Source organism: Barbus barbus (genome assembly GCF_936440315.1).
Source record: "Barbus barbus genome assembly, chromosome: 30".
Classification (NCBI taxonomy): Eukaryota; Metazoa; Chordata; class Actinopteri; order Cypriniformes; family Cyprinidae; genus Barbus; species Barbus barbus.
Genome location: NC_136758.1, coordinates 22,862,769 through 22,878,803, shown reverse-complemented (window position 1 = coordinate 22,878,803; position 16,035 = coordinate 22,862,769). Strand labels below are relative to the sequence as shown.

Sequence of the window (16,035 nt, the reverse complement as noted above, 5' to 3'; positions counted from 1 at the left end):
TAGGTTCCGAGAATGTTGTTCTTTGTGGTTCAGCAAAATTCAGTCAATAATCTCTGCGGTTTTTGCTACAGCTCAAAAAACATAAGGGTCTAAGGTAAATGCCAAGATGGCAGATGTGTTGTTTTAAGAAACACTTCACAAAACACAGTATAAACTATTACAGTACATCATTTTAGACAGAGCAAATCTTTGTATACACAGTCCTGAATGACAGCTAAAATTGCCAGCTGTAAATATGCTTAAAAGCTGACCAATCACAAGTCGAACTTCCAGACAAAAAGCCTCAATCATCAATGTACTCTTCAAAAACTTAACTACCTGCTTCATAATTTACAGTGTAACCCACAGAAAAACCATTACAGACCCATTACTCTATATTACCAGGAAATTCAGCACATCCTTTACATTTTTCGATTTTAAAAACATGCTTTTTGTTCATTTTCTGTCAGGAGATTGAAGAGAAAGATGCACCACAGCTAATATACTCTTTAAAATGGACATGTGTTCTAGGCATGGGTAAATGAATAAAACATAAACATCCTAACCAACAGGCAGCTTGACCTTACATAAAAGCTTTGCATTGATTTTTTAAATCAAAATTACATTTAGACCATGTGACTATCTGGGACTATCTGGAAATCTAATAATAAGTTGGTTAGTGTGGATTTCATCTAAGTTCTCAAGAATTTGTCTGAAGATCGATGGGACCATAAGAGCTTCTAGTCAAAATCAATAAAATGATATGATTGGTCCCTAGTGTATTTCCTTAGTAACTGCACTGCCAGCTAACGTCTGAAGTCATTTCTTGCAAGACGCTGCGAGCCAATTTCACTAATGGCCATTGTCATGTCATGATGAGAAGGCAACAAGTTCAATTTTTAAGATTTGACTAGAACTGGACAGCCAGAAAGAGACAAAGCGACTCCTTTTTTAAGAATACATTTCAAGAGGTCATTTTTTAATTCAGTCGAAATCAAAGAATCCTGGAAAAAAGTGTCACTGTTTTCACATTAAGCAGCACCACTGTTTTCAACATTGATAATAATAAGAAATGTTTTTTCTTGGGAAGCAAATCATTATATTAGAAGGATTTCTAAAGGACCATGTGACACTAAAGACTGGAGTAATGATGCTGAAAATTCAGCTTTTCAGATTTGAACATTTTAAAAGAAAGGAATATTTAAATTCAATAATATTTTTTTATTTTTATTTTAGCAGACGCTTTTATCCAAAGCGACTTACATTGCAATATTTGTGCATACTTTTTATTGTATTTGTTTTAGCTTATTAGAATATCACACTGTTAGCTTAGCTACATGCTGCCTACATAGACAACATCATCAAGGCGGCTTACTAGGTTTTGAAAAATAGAAAAACTCAAGAGAGACTCAACTTTTCATTAAAGCACCATGATGTTCATTGTAGAAGTCAGAGATCTCATGAAAGGACATAGCACAGATACTGTAAACAGAGGTCTAGGACTGTATGCTTATGGAGTTTCCATGCAGGCTTATCCTATATAATGACCTTCACATGGGTTAGTGTATATATGAACATCTCTGCTCATGTGAAAACGCACATGCATCCAACCACGTATTGGGATCGCATTTCATTGCCAAAAAAATAGGTATTTAAAAAGTTCCCGAAAACATCTGAATTAGGGTTTAAATACTGAATACAGATCCCGGCAGCACAGAAAAGACGAGGGCTCACTTAGTAACTTTGGTTTGAATTAAAAAGTAGTTCTTCCCTTGTTAAATGTGACGCTAATTAACTTTAACAATGCAACCAACCAATGACATTGCCTCTTTCAGGTTTGACGTTAGTCTTTCCATCATGAAAGCAGCACGATATGGTAAAAAAAAAGAAAAAAAGATGCTGTTCTTCCATGACTGAAACAACAGACAGTGCACAAATTTACAAATCTCATCCATATGTGAAGCTCTGTATTTGTAAAAAAAAACATTTCCAAACAGGCGCTGTGTAAATCAGAATAATACAGAATCTCAAAAACGGTTACACACATGCTTTGGATAAATAAATACATTCTTGTAGATCTCTTTCAGGTTTTAAATATCATTGTGTATATAAAGTTACAGCACTAAAATGTAAACTAGCTTGATTTAATTTAGGAAAAGTACATTTGATTTATGAAAAATAAGCTGGAAAATGTGTGATACCGACGTACTGATATACACACATTTCTGCAAATAGCACTGAAGACGTTAACGTCACACGGAATGTGAAATCTAACAGATGTCAAGCAGTCATGTGAATTGCTTACATAACCTTCTGTGCCATGAGAGGACTTGAGTTTATAGTTCAGAGTGCTGGCGAGGTGCTTGGGGGTTTGGTGATGGATGTGGGGTTTGTCTTTGGTTTGGGGTCACATGCTCCTGCTCTCTGTGGTCTTCCCTGCCCCCAGTCTTCATTTTAGGAGCCCTCTGAGCTGCGTAAGTCGGCACTTCTTGGTCCATTATTGCCAGAAAGTCAAAAAATGGCACAGGAGGGCCCCATTTCCCATCTGGGATCAAGCCTAAAAGAACACAGAGAAGAAATAAAAACAGAATGTTGTTGTTCGTGACGTCTGTCAAACTCATTTTTTCACAAAGGTGATTGAAGAACAGCTAGCGTAACTTGTTGCGTAAACACTGATTATTTTGTGTACATGCTACTTATGACAACAAAACAGCACTTAGGGAGTAAATGATGCTTGATACCTGGAAATCTTAAGTAGAGGAGTTTACTAATGGACAGTGACAAAGTGATTCCAGATGTCTTGGTTTGGAAACTATGTAAACTGATCTACTATAATTCCTGTGAAAACACAAGGAATCGTGCACACAGACAACATAGCTGCATGCTATAATCATTTTGTTTTTTAAAATTCTCATTAATTTGATTATATTGCTTTTTATATTGAGTATACTTGATTTTATATATCTGAAAACAACTTTAAATTCATCATGCACAGTCAAAACAAATGCATTAAATGGACAAAAATGGATCTCTAGACTTTCTATTGGTCAAAAATACACTACTGTTTAAACGTTTTTGATCAGTAAGGTTGTGTTTTTTTGTGATCAGCTTTCTTTTATCTTTTAAATAAACAAAAACATAATTAGTATAGACACACTAGCAATAATTTAAGATTTTGAGCACTCAAGCAACATATTAGTATGATTTATGAAGGATTGTGTGAAAATTTTGCTTTGCATTCACAGAAATAAATTATATTTTAAAATATATTCAAATAGAAAAAAGTTATTTGAAACTGTAATATTTCATAATATTACTGCTTCTACTGTGTTTTTCAAATAAATGCAGCCTTGTTGAACTTTTGAATGGGAGTGAGAATTGAATTCAGTTTTCGTTGCTTAAATAATAGTCATGCATTCACAAAAAATAATTAAATTCAAAATAGTTGTATACTGTTGTGGAAATCAATACTACAGCAATCTGACACACAGAAGAAGTGCTAGATGAAATATTGGCTCCGCAGTCTCCACTGAAATAGGCATAAATACACCGCTGAAGCAGTGGAAAATAAGTGTAGATCTTCTCAGAATTTCCTTTTATCCAAAAGAAATAATTGCAGGCTATTTCATGGATATAGATGCTATTTTTTCCAGCACACTGATAAAAACCTGTGCACCCCTGATGCCTCAAAAAAAGCATATATTGAAGAGTCATTGTGTTCCGAAGACGAATGAAGCTTTTACAGGTTTGGAACGACATGGGGGTAAGTGATTTATGACAAAATTTTCATTTTGGGGTGGACTAACCCTTTAATGACACTCGCCCTACTGAAGCTAAAGTGCAAGGTTTTGATCAAAAACATCAGCTCATATCACACTCTGGATCAAAAGATGTGCCATCTACTGTAAAACACTGGAAGACAGAGATTGCTAGACTATCACTAGCATTCTTCTCATAAGTCACTGATGTGCAGAGTCTAATGTCTGTGGTGTGGTGGGATTAATCAGTTCTGACGAAATGCATAGTAACTGACCAAACAATGCTGGTTGCTCAAATTACAGGAAAAGCGGACATCTGGGTCCTTGGAATTATTTTGGAAAGACAAGCATCACTATTACTAGTGCTCATACTTACAGTAAGAGGTTTATCGTTAAATCGTGTGGTTTGTTGACAAGATGTGTGATAGTACAGTACTTTTCCAAACAATCTGGCATATGATTTTGCTGGAGGACTATAAAACAGGCAAAAATGTCAAAGGGACCCAAGCCATATCTAGAGACCTGAATAAAAGACTCTTTCAACTAATAAACAACCACTTAGCAATCATCCAACCGCTCAGAATACATCAGAAATCTTACATAAGTGATCGATAGGGTAAATAAAATAACGTCAGGAAATTCCGAAGGTGTAACAGGATATGAAAATGTCACTCATCGCTCCCATGTGGTGACAACACAGAGGGATATTGCCACTCATTGTGCAAAGTTTCCATTTTGAAATGCAAAATTAAAAGTAGAATCTTTCTTGTGTTGAGAGACTGAATCCTTTCTCTGGTCACCCAGAAAAGAGAAGGACAAACCCATGAATGTGTAATGGGAATGATTACACTTACCGCCCCATTACACACACAGGACCAAAAAATAGCCTAAAACACTAACAATACAGTCATACATGAGACAATATGCAAACAGCCTAATAAAATCTATGGGCCCATATAGCAGAAAGGAAACAACTATTGTGTTTTCCTTGCACCAAGAGTCATAAAACAGGCACGTATACTATGACTCTTTTAACAGCAATACAAAGGACATTTCATTATAATTACACTAATGCTTCATGGATAAAATTCAGATTATGTGCAGACAATTGTATTTGCTCTGTATCTCACTGGCATATGAAATTTGATAAATATCTTGCGATGGATAAAGTGCCTAATCCATCCTCATAAAACACATTTTAATCGACAGACGGATGAAGCCATCTTTTTCGGAAATGCAAAAAGCTGCCAAAAAAAAAGTTGCCGGCCCCAGGAGTCCAGCAGAAGGTTTCAGGGAAATAACTTGTAACAATCAGACACAATTAAGGGATACAGTTTCCTCTCAGCTTCATAGGAAGCAGATGGGAAATGCTGAGAAGTTGGTATAAAACCAGTTCAGGTTTTGACACTGACAAAAGCAAGACCCGCTTGGAGACCATCAGCGGAATGGAGTGCCGTGTCTTTGGGGACGTGCAGTGAGAGCGCATTTTGGAAAGGCATCAACAGAATTGAGTGCTGGATCTGAGTGATTGGGCTTGTTTTTACCACAGACAACAATAGTGATTGTATGAGGGGAAAAGTGTTGATGAGGTTCTGAATGGATAGGGTGTGATCTTGTAAACACTGGTGCATGTCGGAGTACTTTGTTCCAGCTTTTACAGGGCAGGGGTGTGCGATGACGGATTCCTGGAACTGTAAGCATGTAACAAAACGCTGCCAACAATTACAAGGTCATATTTGATGTCTTCAAATGTCTAACTACTAAAAAAGGTAGCTAAAGAGGAGGTACAGTTTGAAGACATTCACACAGTTACCACACAATATTCTCAATAATACTTTGCTAAAAAGGCACGACCAGGTGGAATCCAACATGCTTCCAACTAATTTCCAACCAACATGTTTATAAGCAATTTTTCTGTCATGATCTGTCAAAATCGCAGACAATGTGAATAGAAAAATATAGATACTATTAACTGATATAAAAATGAAATTAAGTTATAAAATAAAAATATTCATGTTAAACATGATAAAAATAAAAAAAGAAATTTGACAATGCTACATTTTTAATGCTAAAATAAAATATTAAATATTTACAAAATGCAGTATTTTAATGCTGATATGTTAAAATATAAAATAACTAAATTAAATAAATTCCCAAATATCTAAGATATTATTGTCATTAAATAAGGCTCCAAGTCTTTTATTTTCCTGATTTATCATCAGACAGAAGTAAAAGCAGCATATTTCACCTCCAGCTGAACATTTTGTGCAATATTTCAAGTATGTAGCGCAAACATGCAAGTCAGGTTATCTAGGGTGATGATCATACATACTTTTTTCCCTGGACATGTCCTCTTTTGGGACCTAAAAAATGCATCTGGCCTGGATTTCTAAATTTCCCAAAATGTCCGGGATTTGGCTTTTGCTTTCTACAGTCACCATTCATTATGTGCGTTTTTGTATTAAAGCCCTGCGTGGGACTGTTTTCTTAATCCCCCTCCTAATTTCTGACCATTACTGCCTGCTCTCATTACTGTATATTCAATACATTCTAATATTGAATATAATTTTTGCGCATCAGGGAGCTTTTATCAATCTGCGGATTATTTAAATCACTTCGGATGCAGCTCGTGTTTTTGGCACGGAATTGGGCTAATTTTAAACTTTTGCGGCGGTTTGATTTTTTTCCGGTGAGTTAAAGGTTTGAAATATTGCATAAATTACATTTGACTGAAATGCTGGTATTGAAACATGTTGCATTCTACCTATGATAAAACTGTGGTAGATGTTAAGTTTTGTGAAGGATGACCACTGGTTTTGATATTTGGAATATGGTCATTGCGAATGTTAATTATGTTGACGAAAACTTGAAAACCTGGTTAGGGCTGAAATCTGAACCAAACTGTTGTTTTTTGGATCGAGAGCCTCTAATTAAAAGCTACAGGGACTCACCTGCTGGTTGTTCCTGTCTGTTTTCCACATCGTGAACCCACTGCAGGATGTTCTTAGCCATTAGGGGGCGCTCTGGGGGGAAAAGGAATACCTCTCCTCCAGTTTTTAACCATGACATCACCAAAACAGGAAGTGGAGGTACAAAGCCAAGATACTTTTCCAGGATTGACCTCCCAACAGGTGTCCGACCTCTACAACAACAACACCCCATAGATGACAATTAAAGGCTTTGCTTAAAGTGAATGCATTTTGATTAATGTGTCTAACAGATCATGTTTCTCACAGATGGATCCAACATGGCAGGAAGGAATCCAACTGTCCAGAGCTCAGTGGCCGCTTTATCTCAGCTAAAGCCTTCATGCTCTCTGTACTGTCCTCCTTTCCGATAAAAAGCAGCAGCAAAGGTTTCTCAAGCTCCAAATACCATGGAAGATTCTCCACAGTCAGTTCAGGCTTTAATGCAAAACACAACATATTTTCATCTTATTAGTCAGTTTTTTGCAAAGGAACAAAAGGCGACTTTTATTGCAATAAGATGGCATTTTGAGAAGGAGCGTATTTTAAGTGTGAAGGGGCATGTAGGGATGAATTATTTCACTTTCCTATTTTTTACATGTTGTTGTTGTTTTTGTAAATTTAAATGCATTGCCATATCAGCTTCACAAGCGATTACATGGCAGATACATATTCAACATTCAACAGTAAAATAAATAATTACAAGAAATACAAATTTTTAGAAAAAAATATTTTTATAAAATAAAATTTTTTACACAAGTCTATAAGATATTCTTTAAATTGTAAACGTTTTTCTGGGTCCATCTAAAAAAATAAGTCCTTCATATCACATTTCATATAAATAAATTAAGCTTACCTATTTATTTTTTGTATTTTTTATATATACATGTACTATTAGATTATGTAATGTTATTTATTTTAAATTAGGTTTTATTTTTATATTTTAAGTTTTCATTTTAATTTGAGTTTTTTTTAAATAATTTTGTTATTAGCTTTTTTATTTGTAATATTATTATACAAATTTTTATGTAGCTTTAATTTATTTTTATTTCAGTTTTAGATAACTTTTGACATTCAAATGAAATGTATTTTATTTCAGTGTTTTTCAACAAATTATGTGATTTTTTTTTACAATTAATGAAAACAAATTTAATAGTTTGTTTTAGTGTACAATAACAACGCTTAACTACATCAATGTGTAAAGCCAGTCACATGTGATTCCAATATAAAGTACCATTGAGCAACTGTGAAGCATGTGGTAAATTTGCAACTATTTTCTCAAAACAACTTACAAAATGATCCAGTTCCACTTGCTTTATAAGTGAGACAAGGTCGGTTGGTGAGGATGACGGGAGAGAATAGACCTCATAAGGAACTCCAGGGCCACGGGACACCAGTAGAGCAGGCAGGTTTACTGACAGGGCCTCCACCCTGATCAAATACAGAGAAGTCAGCTGGAACACTTTGTTACATCACACTGAAGTCCACACATGTATCATCTTGTTAAGACACTTACAATTTCCTTGAATGCAAGACATAATCTCAAGTATATTTGATCATCAAAATAGTTGTGGTGAAACTGTCAGATACCATTGCTCTGCCTCTTTGTGGGCAAACAGCCCAAGAATAGTCTCTCCTCTGAGGAGTCTTGCAGCTTCTTCAAATGAAGTTATACCTAAGACATGGAGCACATGATTGACAGGTTCCTGTGCATATGTAACAAGTTATGCAATACATGCTGCACCCATAAAATACATTTTGATTGCCAAAATATAAAAAAAGAATGTGATTATACAAGCGGTATAACATTTGAAGAGGTCATGTAGTATATTTTATTTGTTCCCTGCAGTCCACTTACAATGTCAAAGTCAATAACAGTGGTAATTTGGCATTTACATGTCCATTTGCTGCATCCTTCTGACCATCAAAATTAAACTGGCTGCTGTGGTTTTAAAGGGATAGTTCACCCAAAAATTTACTCACCCTCATGTCATTCCAAACCCATTTTACTTAATTTCTTTAAAATATCTTCTTCTGTGTTCCACAGAAGGTGGACATTCGTGAATGTGTGGGATGACATAAGGATGAGTAAATAATGACAGAATATTCATTTTTGGATGAACTACCTTTTAATATTTTTATATAAACCGTCACTGTTTCTAATGCTGAAATTTTTCAGAAGGTTATAAAGAGAGCAGGTGCTACACAAAACCAAAGTGAGCACCATTTAAATCAACATCCACTTTCACTTCATGGAAAACAGAAGCTCGGCTCATTCTGCATAACAGTTATTGTGCATTTCACAGAAAAATTATTTATTTTTAGTGTCACAAGAAAACCAAAGGCTATTTTATAGCCAGCTTAAAGTAGAATTATTTTCTTATAATATTACAATAAAAACTACACTACTGTTCAAAGGTTTGGGAAGATTTTTTTTAAATAGTCTCTTATTCTCACCAAGACTGCATTTATTTACTGTAAAAAAAGGAAAAACAAAATACAGTAAAACAGTAATATTACAAGATGTTATTACAATTTAAAAAAAAATTTTTTCATTTGATGCAAAGCTGAATTTTCAGCATCTTTACTCTAGTTTTCAGTGTCACGTAATCCTTCAGAAATCATTCTAATTTTATGATTTGGTGCTCAAGAAACATTTTTTATTATTGTCAACGTTGAAAACAGTTGTGCTGCTTAATTGTTTGTGGAAATTATGTATTTATTTATTCATAATTCTTTGGTGAATAGAAATGTCAAAAGTTCAATTAAAACTATTTTAACAATGTGAAAGTCTTTACTGTCATTTTATGGATCCTTGCTAAATAAAAGAATCCAAACTTTCGAATGGTAGTGAATATAAGGTCTTTCAATTTTCTATTTGATGAAAATAAAATAAAAAATCCTGGTAATACTTAAAAAAAACAAATTTGTTTTCTAAAAAAAAAAAAAAAAGTGTCTCAGAAGAAAAACACAATATGGGGTTTTAACATGACAGTCAATCATTTTTGAGTGAACTACTCCTTTTAGGTTTATACATGTATATATCCTCTATCTATCACATAGCAGTGATTCCTAGGAAAGTTGGCTTACCCATGTCATGTGTTGAACTGAAAAGGCCCAGCACTCTGACAGGGGTCAGATATACATGTTTACTGTACAAATCTCCCTCCAAGAACGACCTCACCTCAGCAGAGGAGGAGAGATGGGTAGGACAGGAGACCAGACTCCTGCAACAACAAAAGTAACTCATTAATAAACATTAGGTGTGAAATGTTCAACTGAGATATCTTGATTAAAGACTTGGCTTTCTCTGTGGGAATCTAGGCAGCGCATTTACGATCACTGCACTGTTGAGCATCTATTAATTGACTTTTGATGGTGCGCTACAGATAAAACACTACATTTGCCTTTATCAGCTCTCAGCCATATAAGAACATATAAAAGAAGGTCAGTGTGGAGGCACAAACTGCAAATGCGCTCTTCAATCACCAGGCCTCTAATTTAAAGAAGACGGCCCACTTTCAGGTTAATCCTGAGTGACGGAGACCAAATCACACCCTGATGATCTGACCTTGTGTGGGAAAGAGGACATAATACTCACAGTAGTATGAACCTGTGTAGGCTCTTGGTTCCCAGCATCCCCCTATAGAGCTGAGCAGCAGCCATGGGCCGGTAGATCAGAACGGTGGGGAAGGAAGTGACGTTCTGATCACTGCAAATGTCAGTCCATTCTCCACAGTTTACTGCTGCCAACTCTACCCCATTCATACCTGAACATGATAAAGAAAGACAGAGCAAAAATTTGATTATTTAAAGAAAGATGAGGAAATAAGGGATAGAGGAAATAACTTCATTTATCAACTAAAAATCTCAGACCAGTCTGTTAAAAATCATTACAAACATGCTTCAGGAGTAAAATCATTTGCTTGCAGATTCCACTTAGTTTTCTATTTTATTAACTAATGCAATGTCTTCAGTATCCAAATACTTTTTGAAGCCAGTGTAAAAGCAAAATTATTTATTATGTAGAGACCAAGAATGACTTTTCTTTAATATTACCTGAAAATGGATTCCATCAAATGAATCAATAAAGAAAAAAAGGCACAACGTAACTTGATTTACAGAATTTCTACATTTTGTTCATCACAGAAATGCTTTTACCTTCAAGTTCATCTGCCACCTCTATATACGACTGAATGAAAGCCATACACACAGCATCCCCTAGAGGACAGAAGTGGATATATCAGGGTAGATTCATCTTATGCATCAAATACAATAATACAAAAAGTAAAACTCACATTTAAAATAGAACAGCACAACTGTGATATCATTCTGTGTGACAGTTGTTTGAAAAGTGTCTGAAGTGAGTTCAATAACAGACTCCAAATCCAGCATAAGATCACGGTCTCTGTACACAGACTCGGACACCTCGTCATCGAGGATATCTGGATAAATTCAACAAGATCTTTAGAACCACTTTAAAACTATTGGAACCATTATACTAGTTAGCAATGACTGCATAGGTGGCATCCTACCAAGATCTGACCAATGTTCCTCATCTTCCTCTTCGTCTTCTAACTTGTGTTCTTGCAAAAGTTCTTTGAAAAGTTTCACAACCCCTTCGGCGCTATTCAGGGTAAAGTATTTCACATCCTGTTGAGAAAAGCTTTTGTTAAAAACAGATTTGTCAAATAATCACAAACGCATTCAAAGGTTAAACTGACCTCCTGTGGGAGTCTGTAAGCAGCGTTGTATTTCAGCAGAGTTTTCACGCTCGGACTGTCCCTGGAAAATGAAGATAACTAATTAAGAAATTAAGATTGTGGAAGAGAGTTTGGAGATGTGTATTGGATATTGTATGGATATATCAAAACTGACCAAATTTACTTTCTTGAACAATGTTCCTTCTCCTATTGTGCATCCTTTGACCAAAAACATTACTTTTCATGATGTTCACCGTAAAAACTTTCTATACTTCAGAAATTATTTTAATTTTAAGCTGATGCATGGCAAAAGAAATATACCAATAATCTCAAATTCCTCCTATCTAAATCAATTCCAGATAGATCAAAATCAAGAAACCCACCCTAACTCACTTGGTAATAATGACAATAAACATACGTAGGTACAGTAATATGATAATTAACATGTCTAACAATAATGAATACATTTGTTTTTATTAATATTGCACTGTGTTTAGTTTTTTTTACACTGAAACCTTGTTAACATAGAAATTTTAAATGTGAACATTAGTCAGTTGTAAAGTAATTTGTCAATTAATTTATAAATTATAATTAGTTATATTTATTGTAGTAGGTATATAAAACCTTTTGGACATATATTAATGTATGTGTAATAAAATTTTATTTAATATAATATTACGTAGCTTAATAAAATATTGATGAACATTGATAATGATATGAAATATTTATTGAGCAGCTAATCAGTATACTAGAATAATTTCTGAAGGATCATGTGACACTGAAGACTGGAGTAAATTCAGCTTTAATCACAGGAATAAATGATGTTTACAATATTTTTTTATTGTATCTGACCAGTTAGTTTTATATACTTTAAGTAAAGTATATTTCTTATATTGTATATATAAGGTTTTATAAACTGTATTTTAATATAACATATATTAAATAATATAGGCCATATATAAAATGTGAACGATTATAAGCATTAACCTAGACAATTATAAAAAACTAAATAAATAATAAAAAGAGTAATAAAACAGATGAATATCACAACCTCCAATGCTTTAGCTAATTGCCCATTGTAAAGTGTTGCCCATGGAATCTTGTTACATGAATATACAAAATGCAGTGCTGTTTTTGTTGTTGTCATCAGTACCTGTGAATGAGCACTACTCCGACCTCCCCGCGGAGCTGCAGGGCGAGAGTTTGAGCGGTGGCCTGGTCCAGGTGCTGGGTTTGGGGCTGAGAGAACACATACAACACGGGTACACCGAGGTGCATATGAACCACATCTACCTCAGACGGGTCCAGCACTGCCTCTGTCTGCCAGAAAACAAGTCCAGAATCAAACATAACATATGGAACTGAAGTGAGAATCAGAATTCAAAATCCTTTATTATATCTGGAATTAATGACAGGAAGCTGAAGATGCTTTCTCACCACTAGAGGTGCTTCCATCAGCTGCAGGAAGGTGTGTATGTTGATGGTGTTGAGTGGTTTCCTCATGGGAGTGCTGGGACATGGATCAGACCGCCTGGACACGGCTTTACAGTGAAAAAACCACAGTCGTGCTTCTGAGGAAGAGAGATCGACAACCCTGTGAAGGATAGATATCACATTATTGTAATCACATTTTTTGTTACGTGATAAAATAAACTAAAACTGATATAATATATGGTTTTTGTTATATTTTATTTCAAGTAACAAAAAATGTGGTTACAAATGTAAAATGTGATCAAATTTTATGGTCTTAATTAACTATAATAACCCTGTCACGGACCCCAATATATTCACCAAGGCAACATTTATCATTTTAATAAACTAAAACTAATAAATAAAAATTATTAAAATCTACACAGACCTATTTAAAAATAAAACCAAAATTAAAAACGGCAAATCACACGACAAAATTACTCATCTAAACTAAAATTTAAGTGAAAAAATGAAATATTAGTACAAAATATCAACAAAAACTAAAATGGAATAGCAATGATACAAAAATAACACTGGTTGTAGGATATCCAAACAGGTGAAGAGAGCTTTAGAACAACTTTGGGACCACCTTGTGGCCATTTTTTCATAATTATAGTTGTCTATGGCAACATAAAAAATGTCATGCATCACATCTGTTTATTTTATGCTTTGAGTACCTTAAGGAATGAAATTATATTTCTCCTTAGAGTAATATAAAACTTACCCCATATGTTTCAGGACCAAAGTGCCAGTCGTCTGGACAAACTGGTATTTGGTTCCATACACAAATGCTGCCTCCATCAAAGCTCGGTGCTCTATACAGACAAAATAAAAAAAAGAGATATATAATAATGCTTCATTCCAACCAAGACAATGGACTATAGAGAATATAGAGATTGTACCTGGAAGGCCAAGCACTGGTATGTGACCGACCACAATGTCACTGTTTTGTTTGGCTGCGCTCTCCACGCGCAGCAGCTCAGCAGGTGTGTGCACATAACGGACCTCATTGAAGAGGACAGAGCTGAATGGAGGAAATAACAGACACATTCAGAGGTCAACAGGTCAAGGTCATCACTGTAGTTCCACCAGCCGAACTATACTCATCGTTAAATGTTGGAGCTACTGTAAAAGTTTTAAATAGAGGAACTCACAAAAGGACATGAGAAACAATTGCATTGACGTCAAATACGGTATCGATGTCGAAACTCCTCAGGACCTCAGAGCCTCTGGAATGATAAAAGACAAAAAAGCTTTTGGGTTCATGTCGTTCCAAACCTGTATGACCATATGGAGTCAACGGATCATTTTTATATTTGTCAAAAAATATATAAAATATACATAAACATTTGGCTAAACATCTTGTAGCACTTGCATATCATTGCTCTTTTGTTGATTTTGATTGCTTCCATTTATAAGTTGCTTTGGATAAAAGCGTCTGCTAAATGTTAACATTTTTTATGTATATAATGAAGTGAGGGTAAAGTCCATAAACTTATACCTGAACAAGTATGCCTTGGTCATTAGCTTTTCTCCTGTGCAGTAGTTTGCTATTGCATCTTTAGAACAGTTCACCTGTAAAAACAGTCAGTTATTCAAGTTGATATTACTGCAATACAGTCAACCATCATGTACTACATAACTAGATACCAGAAAGCTCCTTCTTCTGACATTCTGGTGAGACCTGATATGAGATTTTGCTCACCTTTACAACAGATATTCCATAGTCCTGCAGGGCATCAGCTGACATCTCCAGCTGCTCCATGAACAGTTTGATGGTGGGATTGACTGCAAGTAGAACTATAGCATATGTAATGGGCTATGAACTTTAAAAGTGTTTGACACCTCAAATGCATTGATTCAGCAAATAAGCTGATGTGCTGATCTGATTAATGACTCTTGCTTAGCTTTGCACATTATGATAACGGTTCAGCAATCATCTGCAACACATTTATCAAAGTCTCACCATGATTTCCAAAGTATATAAAGGACGTCTTCCCTGAGTGCATCCTCTCCATGAAGCTCTGGCTGGAATCTTCTATCAGTTTGGAGGAACATTGCTCTGATGTTAGGCTAAATAAAAACGCAATCAAATAGACGATGCACATGGTGCCTGCTTTATAGACCTTTAACTTGCATTCATTTACATTAGTTCATATTAAAGATGAGCTCAGGAAAAACTGGTACACAAAGAATATATCCATATTCAATCAAAACAACTCGCCTGGGCTGTGCTACTAACATTACATCAGTCATACCCCTAACACATTAAATTTTTAAGGGAAACCTATATAAAATATAGTCATTTTGACTATACAAAATCCACTAGGTTAATGATTATCGGTCAGTGTTATAAATGTAAGTACGGAAAATCTACATCCTCGAACACTAAAACAACATGCGCTTGTCCAATTAAATTTGTGGGGAGGGTTTAACGGTGAGCTGAACACCAATCAGAACGCTAAATACAATGCATCCACTTAGTTAACCAATGAGAATGAAGTAGGGGGAGGGCTCATGGCTAAGCGGCGACAGTCGTTTGAAATGCCTGTCATTTTGGCTCCAATTCAACGGCGTGTTTCTATCCACCGCTATTTCAACTGAGAGCCAATATGGCGACTAAAGCGCATTGGTTTCCAGCTTCGTCCTATTGGCCAGTACGTGGGACCCGAGCGTGATCGCTCCCTACGTTTGATAATCGCTTTTTTTTTTTTTTTTTTTACAGAGTTGTTTTTCTTTGCTCGGAGGGAGCTGCCTTGCAGAGATTTAGGGATTTTTTCCTAAACTTTTATGTTTTCCATTCCTTACTTACAGAACCTGCATTGCATGCATAAGCCACAGCTTTGTACAACATAAAAATAAACATAAATTATCCATTTATTTTGCACACTGTTATGTTAGCTATAAAAATAAAATCTTACAAATGTAACCACTGCAAGCTTACAAAAACAACATTCGGAAACGTCCAAGCATTATTTAAAAACAACAATGCCTATACTCTGAAAATTAAAAACGTAGAGATCCAGAGGCAGGGCACACAAAAGACAAATGATTGGTTTCTCAAAAAAAAGTAGGCGGCGAACGTACTTGAAAAGCCTCTCATTTTGGCTCGAATGCAACAGAATTTTTCCATTCAGCGCTATTCAATCAAGAGCCAAC

General features: G+C 35.2%; 1 protein-coding gene across 2 annotated transcripts; it reads right to left on the bottom strand.

Annotated features, from left to right (window-relative positions):
* Positions 1-1,213: 1,213 nt before the first annotated feature.
* LOC306850873 (thioredoxin domain-containing protein 16-like) lies at positions 1,214-15,286 on the bottom strand. 2 transcript variants are annotated; one of them, XM_079386815.1, is made up of 19 exons: positions 14,843-15,286; positions 14,582-14,676; positions 14,378-14,451; positions 14,031-14,105; positions 13,779-13,900; positions 13,601-13,691; positions 12,844-13,000; positions 12,560-12,726; positions 11,428-11,488; positions 11,239-11,356; positions 11,002-11,148; positions 10,865-10,924; positions 10,305-10,473; positions 9,794-9,930; positions 8,294-8,378; positions 7,996-8,134; positions 6,972-7,141; positions 6,689-6,879; positions 1,214-2,536 (listed from the first exon to the last, which is right to left on the bottom strand). In XM_079386815.1, the coding sequence occupies exons 1-19, from the start codon at positions 14,982-14,984 to the stop codon at positions 2,316-2,318; spliced, it is 2,421 nt and encodes an 806-aa protein (XP_079242941.1). In that variant the 5' UTR covers positions 14,985-15,286; the 3' UTR covers positions 1,214-2,315. The 2 variants fall into 2 exon arrangements, with proteins under 2 accessions (XP_079242941.1, XP_079242942.1); XM_079386816.1 differs by having other exon boundaries at positions 14,582-14,664.
* Between the last annotated feature and the right edge of the window lie 749 nt (positions 15,287-16,035).